At 34.6% G+C, this 18,817-nt stretch overlaps 5 protein-coding genes across 10 annotated transcripts; 3 read left to right on the top strand and 2 right to left on the bottom strand.

Moving 5' to 3' along the window:
- The first annotated feature begins 21 nt into the window (after nucleotides 1–21).
- On the top strand, nucleotides 22–1,106 carry LOC143371765 (uncharacterized). The gene is made up of 3 exons (XM_076817353.1): nucleotides 22–152; nucleotides 650–787; nucleotides 862–1,106. The coding sequence occupies exons 1-3, from the start codon at nucleotides 78–80 to the stop codon at nucleotides 991–993; spliced, it is 345 nt and encodes a 114-aa protein (XP_076673468.1). The 5' UTR covers nucleotides 22–77; the 3' UTR covers nucleotides 994–1,106.
- A 1,118-nt stretch (nucleotides 1,107–2,224) lies between these two features.
- Cdc5 (cell division cycle protein 21) lies at nucleotides 2,225–5,796 on the top strand. Its single transcript, XM_076816041.1, has 11 exons — nucleotides 2,225–2,423; nucleotides 2,502–2,767; nucleotides 2,853–2,983; nucleotides 3,053–3,555; nucleotides 3,633–3,807; nucleotides 3,874–4,308; nucleotides 4,389–4,507; nucleotides 4,583–4,747; nucleotides 4,819–4,926; nucleotides 4,999–5,172; nucleotides 5,259–5,796. The coding sequence occupies exons 1-11, from the start codon at nucleotides 2,379–2,381 to the stop codon at nucleotides 5,484–5,486; spliced, it is 2,349 nt and encodes a 782-aa protein (XP_076672156.1). The 5' UTR covers nucleotides 2,225–2,378; the 3' UTR covers nucleotides 5,487–5,796.
- Nucleotides 5,797–7,595: 1,799 nt separating this feature from the next.
- Mtl (Rac family small GTPase Mtl) lies at nucleotides 7,596–13,701 on the bottom strand. 2 transcript variants are annotated; one of them, XM_076816560.1, is made up of 4 exons: nucleotides 13,543–13,701; nucleotides 12,889–13,014; nucleotides 11,894–12,230; nucleotides 7,596–11,786 (listed from the first exon to the last, which is right to left on the bottom strand). In XM_076816560.1, the coding sequence occupies exons 2-4, from the start codon at nucleotides 13,002–13,004 to the stop codon at nucleotides 11,652–11,654; spliced, it is 588 nt and encodes a 195-aa protein (XP_076672675.1). In that variant the 5' UTR covers nucleotides 13,005–13,014; nucleotides 13,543–13,701; the 3' UTR covers nucleotides 7,596–11,651. The 2 variants fall into 2 exon arrangements, with proteins under 2 accessions (XP_076672675.1, XP_076672676.1); XM_076816561.1 differs by lacking the exon at nucleotides 13,543–13,701 and adding an exon at nucleotides 13,407–13,486.
- A 66-nt stretch (nucleotides 13,702–13,767) lies between these two features.
- On the top strand, nucleotides 13,768–16,814 carry Tsen34 (tRNA splicing endonuclease subunit 34). Of its 4 annotated transcripts, none has more exons than XM_076816554.1 (7): nucleotides 13,768–13,914; nucleotides 14,257–14,354; nucleotides 14,867–14,983; nucleotides 15,054–15,325; nucleotides 15,407–15,617; nucleotides 16,169–16,330; nucleotides 16,413–16,814. In XM_076816554.1, exons 3-7 carry the CDS (start codon nucleotides 14,932–14,934, stop codon nucleotides 16,613–16,615), a joined length of 900 nt encoding a protein of 299 aa, XP_076672669.1. In that variant the 5' UTR covers nucleotides 13,768–13,914; nucleotides 14,257–14,354; nucleotides 14,867–14,931; the 3' UTR covers nucleotides 16,616–16,814. The 4 variants fall into 4 exon arrangements, with proteins under 4 accessions (XP_076672669.1, XP_076672671.1, XP_076672670.1 ...); XM_076816555.1 differs by having other exon boundaries at nucleotides 13,825–13,914; nucleotides 14,260–14,354; XM_076816553.1 differs by lacking the exon at nucleotides 13,768–13,914 and adding an exon at nucleotides 13,927–14,167.
- Mrpl27 (mitochondrial ribosomal protein L27) lies at nucleotides 16,599–18,567 on the bottom strand. Of its 2 annotated transcripts, none has more exons than XM_076816564.1 (4): nucleotides 18,525–18,567; nucleotides 18,031–18,117; nucleotides 17,759–17,922; nucleotides 16,599–16,944 (listed from the first exon to the last, which is right to left on the bottom strand). In XM_076816564.1, exons 1-4 carry the CDS (start codon nucleotides 18,550–18,552, stop codon nucleotides 16,741–16,743), a joined length of 483 nt encoding a protein of 160 aa, XP_076672679.1. In that variant the 5' UTR covers nucleotides 18,553–18,567; the 3' UTR covers nucleotides 16,599–16,740. The 2 variants fall into 2 exon arrangements, with proteins under 2 accessions (XP_076672679.1, XP_076672680.1); XM_076816565.1 differs by lacking the exon at nucleotides 18,525–18,567 and adding an exon at nucleotides 18,323–18,448.
- Nucleotides 18,568–18,817: the final 250 nt, after the last annotated feature.

Below are 18,817 nucleotides of genomic sequence, written 5' to 3'. Positions count from 1 at the left end.
CTGCTTCACATGTACAGGGTCCGCATTCACTGTAAAGGAGGCCGTGATAAGGAGAGGTAGGTTGCGCAATTGGGAAGATGTCGTTTCATGAATTTAATCAATTTACTGGTCGTTTAAAACAGTCGACACAGACTCAAGCCCTTCATCCAGTAGTAAGTAAATATTAGTAGAACTCATGGCACACGAGTTTTAGTTTATCTTGTATGCATTGTCAAATGTCTGAATAGAATTACAACATACTTTACTGACTTCACTTTTTTGTACCGTTCGGAATCGTTTCTACCTATTTTGTTTCTGCGGAATAATGTTTTCTTCACAGAAACAAAATTTGTAAGCTACAGTAGTCAATTCTTTAACAAGTAGTCATACTTTTCAAATATGATAGCCATGCCCTAGAACAGACAAATCATAAGGAACAGAGCCACACGTATTTTATGTAACATTTAATGTTGCAGCAATAATTTTGCAGAAGCATTGATTATATTTATTATAGCGTCTTAGTGTAATAGATATATAATATTGTTCGTATATTCAATATTATGTTATATTCCATAGATAAAACTTCAATTACTTGTACAATGTCACTTGACAAGTGAAATTTGCTACATGGTAGTGAAAGTACTACAAAAGATTAATGTTTGCATTTCAGTCACCTCGGCCATTGCAAGCAACAGAACCAATCATGATTTACGATTCAATTAAAACTAAGCCAGTAGGCACATCACCTGCCCAAGCGAGCTATTCCACGTTAAGTCCAAGAATGGCCGCACTATATAAGAAGTATCAGGTAAAAATATTCTCATATTTCAGTTGAATGAAATATCGAAAGAAAAAAATTATATGAAAATAATTCTTTTGCAGGCCGACCTGACAAAACCTAGCTACATGCTAGGTGGTAAGAGAGATAAAGTTCTAATGGCAGTAACAGTTGCATTAACTGGAGCTTTGGCCTTATCCAATATGTATTACGTAATTAAAACAGAAAAGAAATAAAAATGTGAAAAAATATTGTAATATAGGTATATATAGAAGAATACACATATATTATACATTATAATTTCCATGAATCACACAAAGTCTTAGTTATAAATAAACCAATAAAACCACTTCTTAGTTTAATTCCACCCTCGCTCTTTTCACAGTGCCTAATTTTGATTACAGACTAGCCACTTAGGACTACCACAAAAGCATCTGAATAGGACTGATAAAAAAGTATAACAGTCAGGATACTTCATATTTATAGCAGCCATCCAAAGCGCTCGACAAAAGTTAGACAGAGGTGCTTTCGACTCAATCGTCATCCATTTGTTACAAATTCCAGCCAGAAAACGCGTCAGTGGATTTCTTATTTGCAACACTAATTTATTAAATGCAATACAACAAAAAATTCCCTTCTTTATTTGTAAGACCAAATCATTGAACACGGAATGAAAAAGCTTCCAGTAGGCTCCCGACAGCAGTCACGTAGGGCACTTCGCTACTCGCAACCCTACTGTCAATGCGGCATACGATTTTGCGGGACTAATTAAAACCGTGATGTGCCAAACAACACTATCATCGATTATGCAGAAACAGAATTTCTTTATTTTTCATCGTATCGATATGAAAGTGATTCTGACGATTAAATTGACAGAAAATAATTTAAATTGGACTTCTTTGAACGAAACGGACTTTCAATTCTGCAAATAAATTTTATGTGTAACATCGTTAATAATATAGTTCAAATTGTGTCAGGTTTGGTATCTTTCCATCTTTCCTTACACTCCCGGACTTCTCTATCTTTGAGGCTCTGACGCTAGACGCAACTCTCGTCCCGTATTCCTTCAAGACCTCGATAGAAAGAGAGAACTCTGCGGCAACAGCCCGGCAAAAACAGAGAGAACAGCAGATATGGCAACTATGAGCCAAAAATTCATCTACATAGAGTACTTGGAGATGTCACCTCTGTACAAGTTCTTTTTATCGACTTCAGTAGTTTCAATAGGGTCCGTTTGTTTACTGGGGACGCTTCGGTCGATTCGGACCATAATAAAAATGAGACGGCCCCCTTAATCGATTATTTTTTTTAATGCCAATCGTACCACCCCTTTCCCGCGCGCGCGCACACACACACATACACACACGCACGCACGCACAGAAAGTTAGTAGAATTCTAGTAGATTTTCTTCAAGAACTTAGTAGAAAACCATCATCCACTGTTGGCGACCCTGACCGACGTCTCTGCTGTCGCATTGACCGCTTTGCTTGAGCTTGAGCGTTGCCGTCAGTGGCTTGTAGCCCCAATGAAGTGTTGTTAATCGTGTAATAAACACAGACAATCAGCAAACAGTTGCATATATTTGTTTCCCCTTAAATCGCAATAAAAAAATATATAAAAGATGCCGCGTATTATGATAAAGGGTGGTGTTTGGCGTAACACCGAGGTAAGGCACAATTTCTAACCTAAAATACGTGTTTTGATTACAGCACACCTTTGCCCCAATTAATACATCGTTTTGCAGGATGAGATCCTGAAAGCCGCTGTTATGAAATATGGTAAAAACCAATGGAGTCGAATAGCATCACTTTTACACAGAAAGTCAGCCAAGCAGTGTAAAGCACGTTGGTTCGAGTGGTTGGATCCGAGTATTAAGAAAACAGAATGGAGCAGAGAGGAAGACGAGAAGCTTCTTCATCTCGCGAAGCTGATGCCCACGCAGTGGAGAACAATCGCACCAATTATTGGTCGCACAGCTGCGCAATGTTTAGAACGTTACGAATACTTGCTGTGAGTTAAAAGGACATTACGAGTCTGAAGTAATTAAAACTCGTACGGTAAAGCTTTATATAATTTCCATCATATTTTAAACTAGCGATCAAGCTCAAAAAAAAGAGGAAGGCGACGATGCAGCGGATGACCCACGTAAGCTAAAACCAGGAGAAATTGATCCAAATCCAGAAACGAAACCTGCTAGACCTGACCCTAAAGACATGGATGAAGATGGTGGGTGTTTTACCCTAAGAAATACTATTTCTTGTTACATGCAGCAGGAATGAAAATATCAATTTTCAGAATTGGAGATGCTGTCCGAGGCACGCGCTAGGCTTGCGAATACTCAGGGCAAGAAAGCGAAGCGTAAAGCCAGAGAAAAGCAATTGGAGGAAGCCCGTAGGCTTGCCGCTCTACAAAAGCGTAGAGAATTAAGAGCTGCTGGTATTACTGTATCACAGAAGAACAAACGTAAACGCGGAGTTAATTACAATTCTGAAGTTCCTTTTGAGAAGCGACCAGCATCTGGATTCTATGATACCTCTAACGAGCACGTCGATCCCCTCGCTATTGACTTCTCGAGGATGAGACAGCAACATTTAGATGGCGAACTGAGGCAAGAGAAGGAGGAAATGGAACGTAGAAAAGACAAACAGAAATTAAAGCAACGGAAAGAGAATGATATCCCAATGGGAATGCTGAATAACGAAGAGCCGATAAAAAAGAGGAGTAAACTTGTTTTACCGGAGCCACAAATATCTGATCAGGAACTGCAACAAGTTGTTAAGCTTGGTAGAGCATCAGAGGTATATTGTGTTATTTGTATATTGACCAATTTTACACCGATTATGTGGACGCTCTAAATTTATGTCGCTTGTAATAGGTTGCGCGTGAGGTTGCAACTGAAAGTGGTATCACTTTGTCGGATAGTTTACTGGCCGATTATTCTTTGCCAACAAATGCAGCCGTAACACCTCGTACTCCAGCTGCTACCGATAGAATTCTACAAGAAGCTCAAAATGTTATGGCTCTTACACATGTTGATACACCACTGAAAGGTTACCGCACTTTTATAGAAATGCAACATTTAGGAACAGAGGTGTTAACGTCTTTGCTCTTTGCAGGTGGATTAAATACTCCGTTAACTAATTCAGATTTTACTAGCGTCGTGCCTTCTGCAAATGCTGTAGCAACACCAAATACGATTTTGGCGACACCTTTTCGGTCGCAGCGTAGCGACGGTACACCGGCTAATTCGTTTAACACGCCAGTGTCTACGCGAACGCAAAACGGAGTTCTAGCAACTACCCCAGTTCGCGATAAGCTCAGCATTAATCCAGACGAAGGGATGGAAGGATCGGAGACTCCTTTGATTCAGAAACAAGTGAAAGAACAATTGCGCGCTGGTCTAAGTGCTCTCCCAGTACCGCGTAACGATTATGAGATAGTAGTTCCTGAAGGGGAAACAAAAGATGAAAGCGCTGCCGCACCTGCGACTGAGATCGTCGAGGATCAAGCCGACATAGATGCTAGGCAACAGCAAGAATTGATAGAACAGAGTGTGTAAACTCTTTAAGTACAAGTATTTATGTATTCCACGGAAATTATTCGTATAGCAATATTTTGCTGTATTTTATAGGGAAAAAGGAATTGTCTCGTAGATCACAAGTTATGCAACGAGATTTACCACGACCGGTTGATGTAAATATGAATATTTTAAGGCCATTTATGGATACTCCGTTAACGGATTTACAAAGGGTACGATTATATAATAAATAATGGATGTACATGTATGTCGAAATTGTAAATTTCTTGCTAATTTCACGATTTTAGGCAGAGGAATTGATTAAAAGAGAAATGATTACGATGCTACAGTACGATGCGCTACAGAACCCCATGCAACAAAATCGTAAAGGTGCTTCAAATTCAGTCACTCAAGCACAGACTTATTTAGAACAACATCCATATGTTAACTTCGAAGAAGAAGACCTTACCGCTGTGAGTTAATACTATCGTACGATTTATCAAATGTTGCAGAACAGAGATATCATGTTCGATATTTAATTTAGGCTAAAAAGCTATTGATCGATGAAATGGCAGTGGTGAAAGAAGGTATGGCACATGGAGAACTTAGCTTAGATTCGTACACAACTGTATGGGAAGAATGTTTGTCACAGGTATTGGAGTACCATCTTTTTCTTGAATAATTAATGCTTTCGGTTTAACGTTAATTGTTAATATGTTATCAGATTTTGTATCTGGAAACGCAAAAACGATACACGCGAGCTACGTTAGCTTCGAAAAAAGACCGAGTCGAAGCATGCGAAAGGAAATTGGAAGAAAATCGCATGCATATGACGGGGGAAGCTAAACGGGCGGCAAGAATGGAAAAGAAGCTAAAAGTTCTTACCGGAGGTTATCAGGTGCGTGTGCTTATTTTTAATACATAAGATATGTCGCAATATGTACCTTGTAACACTTTAATATACGCAAATGTATTTTATGATAGACCAGAGCACAAGTATTAACGAAACAGTTGCACGACTTATGGGAACAAATAGAACAGGCACATTTGGAGCTCTCAACGTTCAAATTTTTACAAACACAAGAAGAGGCAGCAGTACCGAGGCGAGTGAACGCGCTCATGGAAGACGTTAATAGGCAAACAGAACGAGAACGTGTGTTACAAGCAAGATTCTCCCAATTGCAAGATCAGTTGCAACAGTGTTCATTGTAATATAGTTTATTGTAATATATATTTCAAATATCGTAAACGTTTTATGAGATACAAAAACTCACTTCATTTACTTGCGAGAAATACAAAGCCCGCTAGGAGAATGTTTCAAGTAAATGAACATTTTCGTAAACTTTAATTTTATATGATCAAAAGAAATTTATTTCGAGCGATACATAATTGACATTTCAGTTCTTCAGGACTGGAATATATTGATGTGAATATAATTTATATTATGGAAAATATTAGCGCAATATCATAATTGTTAAGTGAAAAAAATTACAAATAAATACTAAAGCCCACTTTATCCTTATTAGATTATTTATTCTTGGTATGTCACGTGAAAAAAACAAATTTAAGAATTATATTTTGCGTTGTTCGCAGGTAACGAATATCTAAGTATTTGTGCATTTCAATATTCTATGCACAAAATCGTGTTACTTTTCGTCAGTACTACATGCATGTTTTAAGTTTTTAGCTTAGTTTCATAGATTGTTAATGGAAATGTTTCTTATTACATGTCGCCAGAGTTGCCATACTTAGGGAATTAATGGCGATGTAGGGAAGACGTGACGTACTTAGTACGGAGTCACAAAACTCTTTTATTTTTTAGTGACCTAAAAATATTTGGATTCTGCGGGTGTATTTGGTCGATTTTTGCTTTACTGTGGACACTCATATTATTTGATATCAACACAATCTCGTCGAACCATGGCCAGAGCGCTCTGCAGTGAACCTTCCTCTTCCGAATGAGTTCTAACCCAGCCCAAAATCTATATATATACTCATATAAGCAGGGCCGTTTCTGGGTTTTAACCGCTCAGGTGCAAAAACAATATTGCCGCCCTTATTAATTCAATATTCTTTAATTAAGAATTTAATATGCAGTGTTTATTTTTATATGTATACATACATAATTTTAAACAATTATTATGGAAAAGAGTTTCGATTTTAATTCTTATTAATCAAAATTTTATATATAATCCAGTGAGATATAAATAAGTTGCATTATGCGAAATACTGGAAGGAATCATAATAAGAAGCATTGAAGATCAATCATCTTCAGCTGAAGAAGATGACACTTTAGAATTTCAAGAGCCAAAACGACTGGAAGCTGAGTTTGTAGACCCATCACCAGACGATGATATTACAGATACGGAATTTGTAGAAGGAGGCGTCTGCGTTCCAGAAGAAGGAGAAGGTAATGCCGATTTCGAGTACAAAAAGAGAACAGTAGAATACCGGAAAAGTGGGGCCAGATAAACGGAAATCCCTGAACGTGGTACAAAATGTCCATGAATGTCCAGTCGAATGAAACCCTCTAGAGGTCGAACACCTTGTCGTGGTGAGAGGGCTCTAAGGGAGCAGTTGGTCCGAAGCTGAAGGATATGGTGGGGACTTGCCCCTGCCTTATCAATCACCTGAGGATGATGTTCCCTTGGCTAAGAGTCGACAAGAAACCGAGCCTTTGGAAACACCCTAAACTCCCTGTGCGCTTAGCGACGACCCATCGGGATTGCTGTCCTGGTGGGTATGTGGTGTCAGTGGGAAGCGGTGGTCTTGTCTTCACCGGCCAACTGTGAGAGGAACAATCTCTATAATAAGTGCTTTGTATTGTAAATTATTTTATGACAAAAAATGTTATCTTCAGGAACAATTTATATTTGAATAAAGTAAAGCTATTAGATTGCCAAAATCGCCCACTGTGTACCAGCAAAAAGAGGAGGATCGAGTCGTCACCCGCCGGGGTGGCGGCACCGGAGGTCATGGCTCCCGAGGTGTTCCCCCTCGAGGCCACCCGTGGACATGCAACCACTAATTGCATTTATAATTAGATATGCAAACACTGATAAAAACAATTAATATCAATAAACTCCTACTACGCAAATCATCAGTCTTTGTTATAATTAAGAAATGAAAAACTTAGTAAAATTTCAACTCATTTCTATTATAATTTAATTAAATATGGGTATTCGTTCCTTGAAAAATTTATTTAATTTTGGTAACTACTTTAATTACAAGTACATACAACTCATATTCAATGTTTTATAATTATTATGAAATACTTTTTATTTTCCACGAAACTGTAGGATAAAGTGTTTGTATTTCGAGTTTAACCACTCCTCATTATGTATTTTATTTTAAGAAATTCTTTTCAAAATACACATAAATAAAAAATAAATACTTCCTGGTGGCATTTATAACATGCATTTATATAGTTACAATTTCATTGCTATTTAAGACTACACCTTGAATTTTACATAAGGAATTAGGACAACTAAAATTAATTTCAGAATTTTTATATGACACTTTGTATTTACCATCGTTTTGGCAGCAAAAGAGTACATTTATGAAAATACAAAAACTGGAAGATAAGCTAGATCTATCATGAAACGTTTATTATTTACTTGCACATAATAACTTATCATGTACAATTGTGTTCAACAACCTTTTTCATGCACTCCTATTATTAGATGTATATTTAAAAACAGTAGGGAAATGTTTGCACCATTATACTTTTCAATAAAATCCACTCCTCAATTGTTACAATGTAACATAGTAGCTGTAAATTATCCTAATATTATTAATCACGAATTTAGAATAGGAAAACATGATTTATATCGCCATAATGCTCTCTTGTGCTGCTTTATTAGTACAGAAATTAGTGATTTTACAGAAAATTTAAGAAAATAGATAAATGTTACATTCATACATTACTGGCGATTAAATTTGTATCTTATTAGTGCATGTACATACATTTGTATTCTAATGCAATCTTATCCTCCTTGTTTGGTTTAGTCTCTTCTACCTAAATTGACAATATCTTTAATTGAATCAATACTTTCATTTCATCATCTCGGTTTGAGTTCCTTTTTTTTAGTAAAAATGTTTTATTTATTGATTAGACACGGTTGTAAAATAAATTTAGATAAAATATTTCATATACAAACAAAATCAGATTCTTGGTGACTAGAATATCTTTACATTTCATACATCCATCTTTTGTATACTTATATGCAATAATACACAACAAAGATCATAAATGTTACATTAAAAGTAGTATTGGACTTTGGTTTGTAGCATCCTTCGCTGTTTTTTTTTTCTTAAAAAAAAAGAGAGTCAATATTAAATACCATTGTTAAATGCACAAGTTGTAAGTAGTGTAATTCATCTTACCAATATGCTTGAATTCAGAATTTTGTTAACAATATAAATATTAATCAATTTCATTTCTACTTTCCCTAAAAGAATTTTCCATATAATAAAACTGAATGTTTCAACATTAACTCCTTCCTATTTTCGTTTAAAGGAAGACTGCAATCAATTTTAATAATAAATTACACGTTGTTTTAAAAAGAACTTGAGGCATACCTAGCAAATTTTTTCAAATTTCTGAATAATAGAATAATGTTTTTATTTACATCGTAATACTGCAAATAGAATATCGATATTAATCTTAAGAGTTACGTAGTATTTAAAAGATTGTGCTCTGTCTTGCCCTTATTTTTACTCCAAGTTACGTTTAATAAACTGTTATAAAATGTAGTCATTGTCATTTAAAAAATTTAGAAATTCATCGATAACTTTCCGCATACTTGGATATACACGTGTAAGAAATAAATAGAAGGGTATTATAAGTACACGCGATATTACTTGTAAAACAAATGCACTACTTACAATAAATGCAAACATCGCATGAGATTACTATATGACACACTGTTGGTACTTGTTTATTTTATATAATAAACATGCCATATTTATGTACGTATGTACATAGTATAAAAAAAATTCCTAGGCATAAACCTGTCGTAGAATAGCGTCGTTAATGTCTTGAGTTGTGCTCTTTGAAGTATCAAAGAAAAAAAATTGCCTTACACAGGAACTACAAATGTATTGTACGTCCTTAACTAAAACGTTTAATTTATGAGATACCTTGCAGTAGATATATTCGAAATAAATGTCCCACTTAAAATTGTAGCGGATACAATAAAGTGTAAAGCTTACTGCAAACATCTTGCGACACACTCTATACTTCAATCACATGACTAATCGCTCTAATAGACTGTGTACATACTGAAATACCTTACAGAGAGAAGAAAAAAAAAATGTCTCGTTTCATCTTCGAAGTTGTTTGATTGAAATTTAGAGCATGTTATTACTATGCTACAGTATGTACACTCAGCAAGCATTAATATGCCTCATTCTTAATTCACTCTCACTTACGCTAAGAATTTTTCGTTTTAAATATGATAACGTATGTTTTAATTCGTTTAAAAATTCACATTGAGTACAAATACGAACAAAGTATGATATCTAATATCAGTTTTATAAATTCGAAAGCATATGGCACGCGTGTCCTATCGTTCTATATTTTAAGCTTCTTTTTTTTCTTTTCAAATATAAAAAAATAGCATGTTTATGAGTGGAGGAATATTTCTTAGTCGTCACTACGCTATTTTTTCATCGAGTCCTTTCATAGAGAGCATGTAACATTTTATGAATACAATGTTTCAGTGTTGTAGGTCAATGTAAACGAATGTTACAGTATGTAACAGAAATATGTTACAGCACAATAGTGATAATGTAAAATTCACAGTAATAAATTATGCGTTATTATAGATGCGAATAATTTGATACATAAGAGAAAAAGTTACTTGTTCTGTACAATGTGCCCATTATTCTAAAATACGTTGCATTCTTTTTCTAACTGCAAAGATTTGTATAAATTAATTTTATAAAAATAATAACGGAAGATTAAAAATGTCATGGTATCTTTTAAAATAAATTGTGCTATGTTCGTTCGTTTTATAGGCATACCTTGCACCATACGTTTGTCGCTGGTAATACATTTCCTTACACAATTCAATATATATATATTTTGATTATAATTCTTGCAATGCAGTCACAGTTTCTATGAAAAATAATTTTGATCCTTTAATTCTGAATCAGATCGTACCAGTGTGGCAATCTGTAAGATTGTATTTGCCACGCGCAACAACAGAAATACAGCTCAAGTGCTTCTTTCTTCTTTTCCTCAAGAAATTTGCTTTAGGAAATCCTTACTCAGCACACGATTAGAATAAAATAAATATCAATATACGCATAATACACAACAGTGGGTTGTATTATGCGGGTATAAGAAAATGTTCAAATTCTAGACAATAAAGTGTTACATGAAGCTATTGCATTTTGTCCATAACAACTGTACGGATGTTTGCTGGCAGTGTTGCACATAAACGTATTTACTTCTCTTTCGATGCGAAGCAACATTACAATTACAATATTTATAGAAAATATCGAGGTAAATATCAAATATTTCCTGTCACAAGAGATCTTTCAATTCCTTTAAATCTGTCTCTAAGTTTGCTAATAACAAAAATTCTAATAAGACTCGTACGTATATTGTCTAGAACCGACATACAAAATGTTCACATTATTGATTTGATTTCTTCGTTGCTATGGCACTGTATGTACGTTTAAATAATTCTATAATGCTATTTTACATTTTATAAAAATTGTTAGTATATTGATTGTTATACCTATCATTCGCGTGTACTAAAATGAATGTTTTTACTAATGTAGATATAAAAATTTGGAAACCTGGCAGCTCGCATGTTGAAAAATCTCGACAGTTCGTGTTTAACTGTTTCAATATCAATCGAAACACTATAAGAGAATAAAGCAAAAATTGTATAAAATGACAACAGAAACAAGTCTTATCATTTTATATAGATAAAAAAGATAATGATAAATGCACATGTTCTCAGCTTTATAAGATACTTCCTCATGACATTCTGACTAGTACATTAATGTATAAAATTATGTTAGAAATTCTACAAACTTTCAGTACGTATCGTTTGCTTCAGTTTCACAAGTAAAACGGTTAAAAAATGATAAATGGTATTATACTTTCTCGTTGTTTAAGTTTGTTAGTCTTATGTTAGTTTTACAGCCTATGTTGAAGTGAAGAAGCTGTAAATTGTACTTTATTTGTGATGCGGTGAACTATAGCTGCCAGAGAATTCATTAAGATGTATGGCCTGCTATCTCCTTTTCAAAACATTCATATTCTCTTCGTTTTGTTTTTTTTTTTGAAAAAATTAATTTCAGTCTGTCTGTTTATATATGGCTTTTACCTATGTCGATTCATTCCCGATCGTTTATTGTTTATAACATAATGCACCTTCTCTGTCTGCGCTTTTGGGGTTCAGGTCTTAAAACAGCGCGAACTGCTTCGTCAAACACTTGTTTTAGACCGCGTTGCGTGAGCGCAGAACATTCCATGTATTTCACTGCACGAATCTACGGATTACATATAGAATTAGTGTTAATCCAAGAATTATAATAGATTTATAAAACCCTCATATCCTTCGCACAGATTTTACCAAGCTATTACAAATCACTCTGACCTTATTCGCCAATTTCTGTCCTTGTTCGCGTTTTATAGCACTAAGACCTTGTTCGGCTAAGGCAGTAAGTGTCTCGCGATCGTCTCGCAAGTCTATTTTAGTTCCAACGAGTATCATTGGTGCGTCCGGGCAGTGATGTTTTATCTCTGGATACCACTTGCTGGTAACGTTCTCGAACGACGAAGGGCTCGTTACTGAGAAGCAAATTAGAAAGACGTCGGTCTGTGGGTATGAAAGTGGGCGAAGCCTGTCATAGTCTTCTTGACCCGCTGTATCCCAAAGTCCTAGACTAACAGGTATTCCATCCACAACCATGGGTGCTGAATAGTTATCAAATCTGTATAAAATAGTAAAAACTTCATTCAAGAATTAAAGTATCAACCCTCTCGCTATACCACAGATAATCCAAAAAGTATTCGTGCAATAAGATTAAGTATATAGGCTGCTAGTAACACAGAGGCTATTCTTATATTACATTGCTTTATCTCAGCAACAAACATGATCTTGTTGCGGCAGATAACTATAGTTATTCTTAGCGGCTAAAGGGTTGAACAGATTTATGATCCAAAAGCATTTCAACACTGCATAACAATAAATTATAAATGTACTTATTACATTCCTCTTAAACATCTTTTTCAACGTAGACTTCTTAAATTTTTTTTAAAAATATAAAAATATTTTAGAAATTATTGTATTTAAATGTTTATGTATCTAAATGGAATCTTAAAAGACTTCAGAAGTGATGCAGAATGGATTACTTCCTGCAAGTAGTGGAAGGGTGGCCAATACTGCTTCACTATTATTAGCCACCCCATTTCACTACTCCAAGAAAGAAATGGGTATTAAAAAGTCATTATAAGAGCACTACTGCTGAAAATACTAAAATTGCAAGTACCCATTCTAAATGAATCTGAATCGAAAGCAAACATATCATTTACACTAAGTTGTTATAAATATCTGAAATATTTCGATTTATGCAACAAAATGATACTTACACTGTAGGAACATATTCTCCTGGAAAACTATCTGTTGTATATGATATTAACATACACGTTTTTCCTACTGTTCCATCCCCTACCACCACACACTTGATCGGTCTGCCTGAACTCATTTCTCCAAGACTGGAGCAACAAAGAAATATTATTTCCTTATGAAAATATCCTTATTTTACCGAAAAAAAATTATCCAAGCCGTTTCGATTTTCTGATTCTTTAAATAAAGGGTTGCGATTGTTACGAACGATCTGACTTCGCCTATGAAAACTACAAGTATCGTCGAGTGTTTAAAAGTCTTAGCGTTAAAGTATTTAAGCGAATAATAATTTCATGGAAACGCGATCATCTTTACTTGACAATGATACGATAGTTCGTTGAAATTGTAGCCCGTGTAAGCGAAGAGAAATGTTCTCAGTGTCAATTATTATAACCAAAATGTATTTTGTGTTAAGACAACGTGCACTGTTAAATCCGCCGAATCTGTCAACCGATATCCGAGAGAATTAGAAGTGACGCACGTTTTGAAATTAAAGGTTAGCCACGGAAGTACAGTGAGTCGTGGTTTCCCTGAAGGGCTTGCCCTTCAATTTCATTTGATTTTTTTCGGCGTGCGATCGGTAAACAAGAATAATTGAGTATTGTACGGTCACTCACCAAATATGAACAAATGTTCGTATAGGAAGAGAATCACCACTTCAACGCGACTTCGATCCCGTATATATTGGACTTCCTTCAAAAAATCATAAAACCAGGTGCCATGACGGTATTGCAGTTTTTGGGACTAAAACGGACGTAGCCTTCGCTTGGTGACAGATGTTCGACAATCCTCTTCCTTCCCCTTCCACCCGAAACAATTATTATTCAGAAATGATGAATGGCGACATCTGTCGAATTCGGTATTTCTGCTAGGCTATGTTTCAAATATCGATGTGTTGAGTCGAATATGTAGTGTCGTTCAGAAATACTGAAAAACTGGGCGCCAATTTTTTTGGACAACAAACGAAGACATATTATTTAAAGTACTAGGTACTCTATAATATTGCAGCTTCTGTTATTATAATCTCTTAAACTGTAGTCTAGTAATCGTTAAGTATTTGTAGCTTACGAACTCGACGATAAAGTCTGTGTAATATACGTAAAAATGTTTTTTATCTAAAGAAATGTCTGTTCTACTAATTGTTTCGAAAAAACTTCTGCAAAGTTATTGTTATGTGTGAATCAGCATTTAGTGTTTAATTTGATTGGTCACGGGAGTCACACCTGTATAAACATAAACTATGTATTTATGCCTTTCAAATAATAAATAGCTTATTTCTAAGTGAGAATTGTAATCCAATGCGTATAATTTTATTCAATTCACTTGTCTAGAAGAAACACATTCCGATCTGGATGCTGTATAAGATAGAAATACTTGAAATATTATTTTTGACTGAGAAACGCTAAAGTGGGAGCAGATAAAATAATATGTATGTATTCCAAATGTATAATGAACAAATTTGAATAGTCGAAAAGTGAAATAAATGCGCTTCATTTTGGGTTATATTTACCGAATAGGGTTCTCTGTTTTCAATCCCGAAATATTTTAGACATGTTGAGATATTGAAAATATTATAACATTTATTTTGTATTTTACACTGCAGTGTGAGAGAATTCAAGTTTGTACAAACCAGAGGATAATTGTGTAAATGCAAGCAAGAATTGTTCAGACAGATGTGAATATAATCACTTGCTCTTTCTGTTTTCATTATTATTAAGATTATCAATAAAATGGCTTTATTTCATTCTTTAACTATGCAAGACGAAGTGTTTTATTTCTCAACTTTGTTTGTTACCTTTAAAATACCGCCTTACTTCTGTTTACTTTTGTATAATTGCAATTTGAACATTGCTATTTCAAATTTACTTTATTTCCGCTGAACTTAAAAATGGGACAGTAGGATGGAACAGAAACTCTTTAATTATTTTGTATCGGTTCCAGGTACATTTCGAATAATCGGTTAGAAAATAGAACAATAAAAATATCAAACGTTTCTCACACTGGAAATGATAGACTTAATTTTATCGAGAACCAATGTTTTCATATGGAGTGCAGATGGTAATAGTTTTATTATTTTTCAAAATAGAACTTATATAAATACGTAATATTAATTCTCTTTACCTTTTAGACTGGTTAAAACTGCGGAGAGATTATCGAATAGTTGGTGAATTAATAGGTTGCCTTCCAAAGAAACCTAGGCAAGACATACTCTCAGGTCTTCCGTTGCTTCTGCAACCAGAGGAAGTATCTCTTTTGCTTGAAAAGAATTTTGTAAGACTCGTACGATATCCTTGTCTTCAAGAGCCACCATCCGGATCGTTGAAACAGATTTTCGAAGAATACAGGAATGCGTTGTATATAGAACAAGAAGAATGTTTAAGAAGTGAAAGAAAGAAACAGGTTGCAGAAACTGTCTCCTCTCTAATTTGATACAAAATACGTATCGAATCTAATTCAATACAATAATGGATAATGTTATAGGTAACTAGGATGATGGACAAAATTATAGATGGAAAGAAACGTAAGATACTCGGGATAGAAACGAGGAAAAAGAAAGCACGGAAACCGTTAGATCTAAAAGTACAAGAGGCTCTTGATAATATCGAGATAAATAGGCAAGATTTGTTAGAAGAAGAAATGGCGAAATTGCCTAAATTAGACAAGAGCGACGCTCTAGTTCAAACTCATACAGGTAGAGAAAAACGAGGCAATATATGTTAACTAGCAAATATACCCGCGCTTCGCTTCGGGCGTAAGAGATATTAAGGACTCTATGAAAACACATTTCACCCCTTCTACATCATGAAATATCACGTTCCTAGATTACACAGTTTGAGCTGGGCGTTGATGAGTCAGTCAGTCAGGACTTCTTCTTTTATATTCATGTATAGACAAACGATGTAATCCTCAAGCATCTCCACTGTGCGGGAAACCGTCACGCAGATCTCTTGGGGCGCAGAACGGTGGACGCCACGTAAAATAAGATCTATCTGCTCCGCTTCACTATTTCGCTTATTACTCAGTCCCATTTAGTAATATCGAGATGATATTATAGCCTAAAACCTTTCCCGAGAATTGTACTACACGTTAAAAAAAGCCGCATCGAAATTGATCTAATAGTTCCTAAGTTATAAGGGACCAGGAAAACAGACGTTTTCATTTATATATGTAGAGATAATAATAAATATAAGTTAAAACACTTTTACTCGTAGAAGCGAGGAACTTATATAAATATATTTTCAGTGTATCCATGGTCAGATAAAGATGACATCGAAGTAATGGACTGGAAATACCCGTCCAATTACGAAGAAAAACTTCGATATAAAACATTCAAGGATCTGTGGGAAAAAGGATATTACGTAACGAGCGGAAGCAAATTCGGTGGAGATTTTTTAATATATCCTGGTATGTATTATGTGATATGTTCATTATCTAAATGCCACTGGATAATTACGATAAGTGTTTTAACTGTCTACACGTTTTTCAGGAGATCCTATTATGTTCCATTCTCAATTTATAATCCAGTGCAAAGACAGAAATGAAGAAATTCCAATAACCGAACTTTCGGCTGACTGTCGGATTGCATGCCACGTTCGAAAAACACGTGTATATGCTTTCTTTTCTGAGGATCAAAATATTGTATATCAATCATTCCAATGGGCTGAGAGTAATATACTGGAAAACGGATAATATGTATTAATGTTTTCGTAAGGAGAATAAAGCAGAATGCCCTATTATTTTCCTATTGTTACATGGTTGTAATCTGAACAATCTACTTACAAAAGAAATGTGTAAATGTGATTATACAAGTGTGTCTATATGGTATCGACTAATACAAATCTATCATGATGCGGTTCAGGAATAATATTAAAATGTTTCTTATATATAACGCTTTGTTCTCTGCCTTCATAGTTCATTCTAGCCCACGGATGATCCATGTTTGGATTAATTTTCTCGCAGGTGATTACTACGGTTCCGCGTTCCAGAGCAAATAGCGTGCCATTTTTACCCATACCAACCTAGAAAGTAAACATACAGTTTATGCATTTAAATGAAAATGCTTTTATGGAGGAACCTGGTTTAGGACGCTGAAAATATAGATTTTTCTTTTATTTTTTTAATCGATGGAGAATGTATTCCTGAAGTTACAGACAGAAATTCGAAGTAGTTTCATAGATACAGCCGAAAACTTTAAACGTGTTTTTCTCGAAACCACATTTTCTAAATTTGTGCACACGAAAGAAAAAAATTTATTTGACCAATTGACTTCACCCGGGGCTTATTAGCTACATACTGACCAACCATCGGCGATGAATGAAAAACATTTGTGCAAAAATTAAATTAAACCATTTTTTTTTGCACGAAAACGTCGAAGTTTTTTCGTAAAAATCGTAACGTTTTCGATAAAGTCGCATAACTTTGCCAATTTCAGACTTTTTTCTTATTCTTTTAATACATCGACGATATAAATTCGTGTCAATTAAGAAAAACTTCGGCTTTTTTATTTCGGGCGGAAATTGGATGCGCTGCGATGTACACAATTTGGCAGCGCGGCGCTACGAATATGTGCCAATAAAACAATATTAAATGAATTATTCTGGAATAAAAAAATGTTTTCTTGTTGTTTGAATATACAGTAAAACACCCTTAAAGTTTCGTAAAGATTCGCTTTATATTGTGTTGAGAAAATAATTCTTAAAAATCACCAAATTTTCAGCGTCCTAAACCAGGTTTCCCCCTTAATTGGAAATAAAGTATGTTTTAGGGCAGGGTTGACTAACTCGCGAGCCACCAGTTAGTCAACCCTGTTTTAGGGAATATATGTAAACTTACGTAAAGTCCTGGATGAAATCTAGGTCTAAGTTGAACAGCTAATATTGTACTTTTTTGAACGTACTTTCCATCTTGTACTCGCAGTCCTCTATGTTTTGGTCGTATATTACGAGGATTATTTCTCGAACTACCACTAGCTTTCTTTGATGCGTATCGAACACATGCTAGAACAATTTACAAAATGACTTATGTTAGATGAATATTGCATAAATGAAATACTACTATTTATAATAAATTTGACACTAAAAATATATTGTTTGCACCGTACGTACCTAAATTACTTGTAGCTGTAGTATTACTTATAAGAGACTTAGTATTTTGTAAAGTATAACCGAGTAAAGTCGTCAGAAGAGCCATTTCTGAAATGTAATTATTTTAGTTAGAATACATTATTAATCTATTTAATCGGATATGTTATAACCTATGGGCTTAGGATTTTTAATTATAAGTTAAAGACGTTATCAACGATGACTCTAGAAAAGTCATTTAACATTTGCAATCAATCGTATGAACTGACACGTGAGTTAAAATAAATAGCAAATAATATTTTTACTGTATATTTACTTTCGTTTCTTTCAGGTTATGACCATGTAATCTAGTTATTCTAGATCATTTCTGAATGATTAGGATTACCAACATTCACAAATTGACAATCCTAAATCAACATTCATTCAGAACTTAGCGGAAGTTTGCAAACATTAAACTTCAGGACTTATTTTCATATTATCAATGGTCATGTAAATGATATAGGGCGAATTCCACTTACGCCCAAATCGCCCGTGATTTTCACGCATCGTCAAGAATTTCAAAGTCGATTTTCTCGAAAATGAAGCGCAATATTAAAAAATTGTATTTTTTTTTCTTAACTTATTTACTTCTAATAAGTAGGAAAGAAAGAGTAACTTTTTTTTATATCGTGCTTAATTTTCGAGACAATCGACTTTGAAATTCTTGATTTAGCGTCCAGTCGCGTATAGGAAAACCTACTTTAATGAAAGTCACGGGCGATTTGGGTGTAAATGGAATTCGATCATAATATAAGCATACATGCCTTATTTT

This window comes from Andrena cerasifolii, chromosome 7, assembly GCF_050908995.1.
Source record: "Andrena cerasifolii isolate SP2316 chromosome 7, iyAndCera1_principal, whole genome shotgun sequence".
Classification (NCBI taxonomy): domain Eukaryota; kingdom Metazoa; phylum Arthropoda; class Insecta; order Hymenoptera; family Andrenidae; genus Andrena; species Andrena cerasifolii.
The sequence above is the reverse complement of the archived record's forward strand: the minus strand, read 5'-3'. Positions and strand labels throughout refer to the sequence as shown.